The sequence below is a fragment of the Nannospalax galili genome, unplaced genomic scaffold (assembly GCF_000622305.1).
Source record: "Nannospalax galili isolate Female #2095 unplaced genomic scaffold, S.galili_v1.0 scaffold12032, whole genome shotgun sequence".
In the NCBI taxonomy this organism is placed as follows: Eukaryota; Metazoa; Chordata; class Mammalia; order Rodentia; family Spalacidae; genus Nannospalax; species Nannospalax galili.
In genome coordinates this window covers 343-9486 of record NW_008330173.1, presented here as the reverse complement: position 1 = coordinate 9486, position 9144 = coordinate 343, and the positions used below count along the sequence as shown (strand labels likewise).

The window sequence follows — 9144 nt, the reverse complement described above, 5'->3', positions numbered from 1 at the left end:
TGAGCCATCTCCCATCTCCCCAGTCCTTTACTGCCATTTTAAACCTGCATATTTTATCAGATGCAAATTGCTCTTGAATTTTTTTCTGCATCTTTTGAAATGTGCTTATTTGTTTCTTTATTATATTTATGGATGGAAATAGGAAATAAAAATTAATAATTTGTTTTTGGAAACATCATGCCACAAAGACACTTTATAATTGAAATGAAAAGATAGTAAAAAAATTTTTAAAAAGCCCAACAAAACTTACCTTGTGTTTTGACAACTTTGTTTCAGCTTCTTGACTAGAAGTCGTCTTCAATAATGAAAACTCAGACAGTTTCTTTTCTGTGTCATTCATCAACTCAATAGCTTCTTCCCTCACTTTCTGGTAATCTTGCCACTGATTTGTGCATCTTGAAAGAGTCCAAGAGAAATAAGTAACCAACATAAAATCACCCATTTCTACATAGAGCTCTGGTGTCAACATATCTATTAAGAGAGAAGAATGCATCTGCATGTGCAATGTATACCTTAGTATTTTAGTGTTCATTGTGTGAAAATTAGCTCTGCTAAACCCTAAAGCCTGAAACCATCATAATACCTCTGCAGGAGGTCCTGCTGGGTGTGGGAATCCTGGATGATCCTCTGACTCCTCTTTCCCAGGGAAGCCATCTTCTGTGCTAGCTCTTCTTTCCCAGTTGGCTTGATATGTGGATCCAGCTTGACCACTAGATTTTGGAGCTCTTCCACATTACTGTGGAACTGATCCTCTGTGCTGAAAAGTTCCATGTGACTTTTGAGATTTTCCTCTGCACTCTCAACATCGAGGCCATTGCTTGCCAGCTGTGACATTTCCTGGGCATCCTCCAGCCAGTCATTAGCTGCTCGAAATACTTGATAATACCTTTGACACTGTCTGTATATTTCAGTCAAGGTAGCCTGAAAGACAGTAATTGTAAATAAAATATCCCATTTACAATAGGCCTGCAAAACCTCATTCTAATTTTCCATTTCTTTTCTTGTTCTCAATCCTATAAATGCACATCGCAAGTAAACAGATGAGTTCGTGGAATTGTTTTCATAGTGCAATTCAGTGGAGTCCTTTATTTTTCGTTTTGCTAACCTTGCTATAATTTCATCATTGCAATTAAAGAATAAATAAATGAGAGAAATAAATAACAAATTTTGTTGTTATCTTTAAGCTATCTTTTCTTTCTCTAAAGACAAAATCAAAGGTTTTAGTAATATGTTTTGGGTTGAATGTTTTGAAAATATGGTTGTGTCTTGGTTGGTTAAAAGAAAAGGAACATAAAACTTCCAAGCAAGCATTTGCTAGATAAATAGTTTCTGGAAATGAACAGGTTGTCCATGAGTCTTGAACAGAAATTATAGCAGAAAAAGTATGAATCTGCAAGACCTTTCTGTTCAAATCCAGAAGGAAGGGAAACATTCCAGCCAGCCATCAACAGCTGTGGCTGGACAAACACCCTGTGCAAGAGAAGATAGAGAAACAATAATCCAGGAGGAAGGACTAACACAGGACTAGGAGAGAATGGGAAGGCAGGACCTAGGAGAGTCAGACTGGGAGTTGGAAATGCTTCAGAGAGAGTGAAGACAGATGGATTTAGGTGGAGACATCATTTGGGTAGGGACACACAGAAGCAGAGGCATTTGAACTGACATTTAATATTGTGTTTAAAAATTCGCCATGTCAAAACAAACAAGCTATGTGATAGGTTTTTTTTTTCAAGAATGAAAAGGCCAGTTCTTGCCCTGTACTAAGGGGCTATCTCTGTATCTACAGTTCTTGGAATAACAGGTTTCTGTTTTGTTTGGCTTGGTTTGGTACTGGGGGTTGAGCCTAAGGCCTTGTGCCTGTTAGGCAAGGGTTGTACTTCTAAGCTACAGGGTACAACCAGCCCAGGAAAACAGTTTTTACAACTTCTTTGAACTAACATGAAGTAGAAGTATACTAAAAGACTTTTAAAACTCATCATTTTCCATTCATTAAAATCACACTCAAATGTTAAAATTTCACTATTTGAAGTGTTGGACTTAATCTGTATAAAAACATCAAGGAAAGTGATAGGAAAGATTCTGTGTGCTGAGAAGATGATCCTTGAAACCCAGGTGTTTCTCCAAGCCTGAATGATAAAGATCCAATGCAATATAGCAACAATAAAATTCTGAGTAAACAGTGGCCAGCAGATAGGTCTCATGAAGCCCAAGTGGCTTCAAACTTATATGTATTTAGGAAGACCTTGAACTTCGGATCCTCCCACTGCATCTACTGTTCAAGTGCTGGGCACACAGGAGTGCAGCATCACAACCTGTTGATGCAGTGTTGGAGTCAAAGGCAGGGTCATGCACCTGCTTGGCAAAAAACTGAGTTTTACCAGCTGAGCTACTCTGTCACCTCAAGGTCAGGGGATTAAAGAAAGTAATCCTCTGGCCATGACTATGTCTGTTTTCTTTCGTTGAATGAGGAGAATTTGCAAGGCCCAGTAGGAGAAGAATCTGAGAAGCTCCTCACATGTTCTTGATGCTGTCTGTGGTTCCCACATCTTATCATCAGTGTGTACTCTACACTTGCTTCTGCTGTGCTTCACAGAAGCAAGGGAAGGGAAGCACTCCTTCCTGAAGGGAGAAGAAATGAAAGAACAGATGGGACACTCCACCAAAGAGCAAGCCTCAGCACCAGGGCTGGTCTGTGTCATCCATTTGTCTTCACTCTCTTTGAATCCTTCCCAACCAATGTTATTCAAGAAATGTCAGGTTTCATGTGGTTTAAAAAGAGTGTCATTAATCATTCCTTGGTGGTATATTTTATTAATATATTCACACCACCTCTTTGGGGCATTGCTCATAAGACCTCTGCAGTATTTGCATGTAACCTACATCCTGCCATATACTTGAGGTCATCTCTATATCACCCATAATACCCTATATTATGTAAATGCTAGTGAATGGTTGCTATTGTTGTTTATCATTAATGGGATAGTGTAAAAAGATAAAAAGCCTGTACATGTTCAGAAGTTTTGAAAATATGTCAGTGACATCAGTTTGGAGATTCCTCAGGATACTAAAAATAGATGTATCATATAACCCAACCGTACTACCCCTGGGCATTTACCAGTGGGACTCCAAGTCAACATATCACAGAGGTACTTGTACATCCATGTTTATTGCAGTGCTTTTCATAATGACTAAGTTATGGAGTTAACTTCAGTGTCCATTAAAAGACGAATAAAGGAAGTATGGTGGGGCTGCAGGGATGGCTCCGTGGTTAAGGGCACTAGCTGCTGTTGCAGAGGACCCAGGTTCGATTCCCAGTACCCATATGGTGGCAACAACCGTCCTGACTCCAGTTCTAGGGGATCTGATGCCCTCTTCCAACCTCTGTCGGACATGGGTGCACTTATACACATACAGGCAATACACTCATAACACAAAATAAGGTAAAAATAAACATTTTTAAAAAGGAAAATATCATATATACACAATGGAATTTGATTCCTTCTTCATAAAGAAGGAAATGATGTCGTTTGCAGAAGGTGCAACTGGAGATATGAATTAAGTCAGACCCAGAAAGACAAGTATCACGTTTTCTCCCATTTACAGATTTTGGATCTTATACAGACACAAGCACACATACCTACATATGTATGTGTGATATGAAAGTAAAAACTAATCTGTTTAGGGGAAGGCAAGAGATTAATGAAGGGCGTGGGGAAGCAGGGGAGGGGGCCTGAGGAGGAAACATGAAAACATCCTTATGAAACCTAGTACTGTGCACAAGGAATACAAGTTAATAGCAAAAAGAAAAAGAAATTCTCTTTTGATGTTGGTTGAATCTGCTATGTATTATCAAAATTATTTATTGTCTTTTAATAAAGCTGAGGGGAAAAAAAATCCTGACATAGTAATCTACCTAAAATGGAACCAAGAGGGAGCACACGGCATAAAAATGCCCTTTTATGTCACTATTGGAGACAATTCTACGTAGTATCAAAAAAGCAATGTTTGGGCTAGTTTGTTTAGTGAGATAAGGCCTCCTGTAGCCCAAGACGACCTCAAACCGGCTATGTAGCAGATGATGACTTTGAACTCCTAACCCTCCTGCCTCTACCTCCCAAGTTCTGGGATTATGGGCATAAGTCACCACACTTGGCTAGAATAAAGCAATGTTTAAAGAAGCAGCTCTTAACCAAACAACCAAGATCAGACTTCTCATGCATGGCTCTAAAGGAGCATGGTAAAAAAGAAACCAGAGCGCCTCCTACCGACCTGCTGGGTGCGCAAGGCTTCCTGCACGTTGGCATCCAGCTCTGCCAGCTCAGCCAGCGTGCGCTCCAGGTCTGCCGAGATCAGCTCTTTGGCCTTCTTGAACTTCTCCTGCTCCTTGTGACTCAAGGCACTCATGATCCTCAGACTGGACCGGACCTCCTCCTGGTGGATCTGGATCTTTCTGATCTCCTCCTGGATGTCCTGGAGGCTGAGGTCCAGGTACACTGGCCCGCTGAGCTCTGCCTTTCCCCGCCGCAGCCACTCCATGGAGCGGCTCATTTCTGTCTGGAAGTCTATGCTCTGCACCATTCTGCTCTCGCACTCCATCACTGTCTCGCCAATGCCAGAGGTCAACCAGTCCAGCTCCTCTTGCCAAGCCTGGACCTTACCCTTGGCTTTCTCATAAGCATTGGGATCAAGGTGCGGAGTGAGATCCTCCAGGTGCATAGCTAGTCTTTTGAGCAGAATCCCTAAGTCCTGCAGGCTTCCCACCAGGGAGTGATACAGTTTGAGCTTCTCCTCCACTGGGAGTGTTTCCTTTCACTTTTTGGCCTGCTTGGTTTTCACAGCCTCCAGCTGACTCTCTAACTGCTCACACATCCTTGCATGCTCCTGGTAAGCACTAGTGGTGTCTTCTAGCAAGTTGACCCTTTGCTCGGCTTGCCGTTTCAGCCTGTGGTACAAGGTGACCAGGTGCAGCATCTTCTCTGGATGCCAAGGCGGACCTGTGCTGCGAAAGCTTTCTTTCTTCTGGTTTAGTTCATCTATGGCTTGCTCGAGGCCCACCACCTCACCCAGAAGGGCTCTGCAGCTCTCCTGAAGGACACACTCTCTTCCACTATCAGGTCAGAGGGTATCTTCCTCATCTTCAGGAACTGATCTTCCAGTTCACTCAGAGACAGGGTTGTTAAATCTATCAAAGATGCATATTCCTTTCAAGCCAGAATTGCTTCCTGGATTTTATAAAACTTGTCCTTAGCCAAGGCAACAATGACATTGAATTGTTGGGGTAGAGTGCTTAGCTTTTCACTGAGGTAGGAATGATCAACTTCACTTAGGGTCGGGAGCATGGCCTGCCCAGTCCTTTGTAGTGTGAGTAGAAGATTTTCATATTCTGAGGATTGTTCCAGGATGTGCTGGTATTTGTCCAACTGTGCGTGAAGCTCAGGGCCTTCATTCATGAGGTTGATTTCAGGAAACGTAACAATATCTGCTTGTTTGAGCCAGTGTTATGCTTTATCAAAATCTTCCTTAAAATGGTTTCTAGAAACTAAATTCTTCTCTAGCTCTTGAAACCGGTGACTACATTTTTGCAAAACAGAGTCATAAACACTCTGCAACTCCTGAAGCTTTGCCAGAACCTCATTCTTTTCCTGCTCTGTGATTCCTTTCATTAATTCATGACCCTGTGCCCAAAGCCCAGTGACTTCATTTTGGTAAGTCTTGAGGCTGGCCTGGGCAGACTTACATGTTTTAACCTGCTTGCTCACATCATCCGGAAGTAGGCAGATATGTTCCCGGAACGTGATCTTTCGCTCATGTTGCTGAATTTGGCTGGTAGCCTGAAATACTGCCATGAGAAACTGGGTTTTCTCAGACAGAGCCTTGTTTAAGTATTTTCTTCGCTGACCTACTAAGTCACTGAGGCAACTCACATGCTTCTGAGCATCCGCGAGTGCTTTCTGAATCAGCTTCCGCTCATTGAGGCTGAGGTCAGCCATCACACGATCAGCATCCTTCATCAGCGATTTCAGGAGCATCTGTTTGGCCTCCAGCTCACTGCAGATGGCCAGGTGGTCCAGGAGGAGGTTCTGAGCCATGTCAGGAGCGGGGCTCTGCTTCAGGGCCTCTGCGATGTTGGGCTGTTGTTCTTCTGCCCACTCCACTAGCTCCTGGAATCTGGACTGCACCACATTTAACTCCTCCAAGTTGGTGACTGACACTTGGATTTTCCTTTTAACAAGGTCCTTCCTCAAGGTGAAACCAGCGTCGCTCAAAGTAGCTGGTCTGTTCCTTCACTAATTCCTTGTCATCCAGATTCAGATGCTCTACCATCCTCTGCTTTTGCTCTTTCAGATCTTCAATGGCATGCTTCTTCTCCTGCAATACCAAGGCCAACTGTTTCAGAGCCTCCAAGTGGACAGCCGTGCTTTTTGCATCAGACCTAGAAATGCATTGAAGAATATATGAGCAAAGAGCACCTTACTGCATTAAATGACATTACAGCATCTCCTGTAAATGGATGTTCTTAGCTTAGACTCACAGTGACTAGTTCAATTCATGGTTTAATGATAAAGCTGTTGTAGTTAGAATGGAATTCAAGTCTCATCTAGCCCTGTATCAGAAGTTGAATCAAGGCAGGTTGCCTCAGTATTTTTCCACTCTATTCTTAACAGATAATGCTGGCCTCCAATCACATCGCCACATGCCTTTAGCGTCTTCGGGATCTCAACTATGTAGAATCTGCACAGTAACAAGATTCCCTAGATGATCTTGCACAGTTACACACTGAGAAATACTGCTCTGCCGCATTATAAAAATAGAATTGAATGTCACTAATAATACAAGATTTATATACTTTCTTATGGGAGCAAGATATAGTAAATGGTAGAATGCTAGATGGCACAATCTAGAAGGTGTAAGTCACAGCTCTAAGAGCTATTTATAGGCATTTAGATATTTTTGTACATCTGTAATTAGATACGAGAAATCTTAAAATAAATGTGTGATTTAAAGAATCATCACCTTTTCCATCACAAAGCACAGATGGAAAAGCTAGATCTTCTAATCTGTCTTGAATTTACAAGTAATAGATTGTAAAGTATGAGAAATCAGTCTGGTTGGTCTTGGACACATTAGGTTTGAGGTGCCTATAGAACTATTATAAACCAGAAATATGGAGGGGTGTTGCTGATCCTGACTGGATTTATTCCCCAGACCAGTAAAGTGCTAAACATCAAGGAAAAGTAAACAAATCAGAAGACAGCACATCAAATAAATAAGCAGTAAAACCCTACCATGATTTATCTACATCTGGAATAATTCTGGCATTTCATTGCAATAAGCTAATAGATCATGGTAGAAAAAGTACATATATGAAGTACCAGTATATGTGGAGGGATCATACTTATTTTTCAAAAGATAAAAATCTATGAAGGATTCAAGAACCAAAACTCTCAAAGGACAAAAATTAACTGAATTTGAACTGTTTACTGATTTCTATAATATGACTGTGTGGTTTGAATGTGAAATGTCCCCTGTAGACTCACTCATGTGATTGAACATTTGATCCCAGCTGGTGACACTGTTTAGGAGGGTTGTGGATCCTTTAAGAAGTAGAGCTTTGCTAGAGGAAGTGAGTCACTGGGGATGGGCTTGAGGTATTATAGCCTATGTGCCCTGGGCTTCCTGTTTCAATGTGTGCTGGGTGAGCTGCACACTCCTGCAACCAGGGAGCCCTCTATGGCTCTATGGCCACATCTTCCCCTCCGCAATGGACTGTATTCCTTCACACTGAAAGGCCAAATAAACTTCCTCACTTAAGCTGTTTTTTTCTGTCAGATATTTGGTCACAGGACAAGAAAAGGAACTCATACAGTGACCAAATTTGACTAAATTACATAGACTGTATCACTTCATAGACTTAGTAAGAAACTTCCGGAACATAGAGGTTCAAGATGGATTCATTTCACAAATTCATGGGTGATAGTCAATGATTCCTAATTAGACAACAGTAGAAATATTCATAGAGTAACAGTCTTTGGAATGGTTTCTGAGGTCTCAGAAAAACAGTGCTGTTTTCAAACATCTCTCTTGATTTCTGGTTAATTAGTGTTAAACTAGGAATCCTACAAGTCTCTACCCACACAACATTAGGACCTTAATGATATTATGTCAATTTCTGGCTTAGCATTATGGTGACCCACAGGAGAATTTCTGTTACCTGGCCAAATTATCCCATTCTGTAGTAAATTTTTCAAGGAATGCTTCAACCACATTCATGTGGTCATGGTAATCCCTGGTTCTCTGAAGATCCTGCTCCCTTTGTGCACACAGCTTGTCAGACTGAAGGCAGAGATCCAGCCACTGATCATTTAAGTGGCTTATTTCCTTGTGTTCAGGAGACTCCTGCTTCTTGGTTAAGTTGTTTACCTTTTCTACGATGGTGCCCACTGATGCCTGTTTGTACTGTAGCTGCTTAACAAAATCCTAAAGATACCAACCGAAAACAGGTAATAAGTGATCAACGGTCCCATGTAAACAGAGTGAAACAAACACAAGACCTCTAAATAAAATCTGAAAACTAAAAAAACCTTATCTTCCTATGAACATAAATTTTCAGTTGTGTTAAAAATCAGAATGACTTTCATGTTTTGGTACATTCTTTTATTTTTAGAAGTATAACCAAGTATATAGACTTGAAGTGAGGCCTAGTTTTCACAAAAATAACTTTAAAGAATTTAGTCTTTCATGAAAAAATTTAATCTGTTATTTTCTATTTTTTCTGTAACTATAAAAGTATTTAGTACAAAATAGAGATAATTCATTGTCATAGAAAAAAAAATCTCAAACTTTGCTTAAAATCTGATCCTCTTTCCAATCAAATCAATATACTTAAATCATTCCCCATTGTACTTTACATTACTTACATCAGAAATCATATTTATATTTACATTAATTACATAATGGTAATGTAATTAACTAATAGGCTTACACTCCTCTAGTTGTAGCTATATGGTAATAAAAATATGAATAATAATGTGGCTCTGTGTTTGCCTAACAGCAGTCCCCTCATTCTGTGGGCTAAATGACAGCTTTCTTGCTAAGAAACAAAGAGCACAATGAATGTTTTCAAATGAAAATGACCATATAGAA

At 40.6% G+C, this 9144-nt stretch overlaps 1 protein-coding gene across 1 annotated transcript in view; it reads right to left on the bottom strand.

Moving 5' to 3' along the window:
* Nucleotides 1-8478, bottom strand: part of LOC103742242 (nesprin-1-like) — a gene marked incomplete at its 5' end in the record, with an annotated part of 11588 nt that extends 3110 nt beyond the window's left edge. The window contains 6 exon segments of the mRNA XM_017800673.1: nt 251-395; nt 584-921; nt 4270-5093; nt 5096-6239; nt 6241-6433; nt 8213-8478. Coding sequence (XP_017656162.1) covers nt 251-395; nt 584-921; nt 4270-5093; nt 5096-6239; nt 6241-6433; nt 8213-8478 — 2910 coding nt within the window.
* Between the last annotated feature and the right edge of the window lie 666 nt (nt 8479-9144).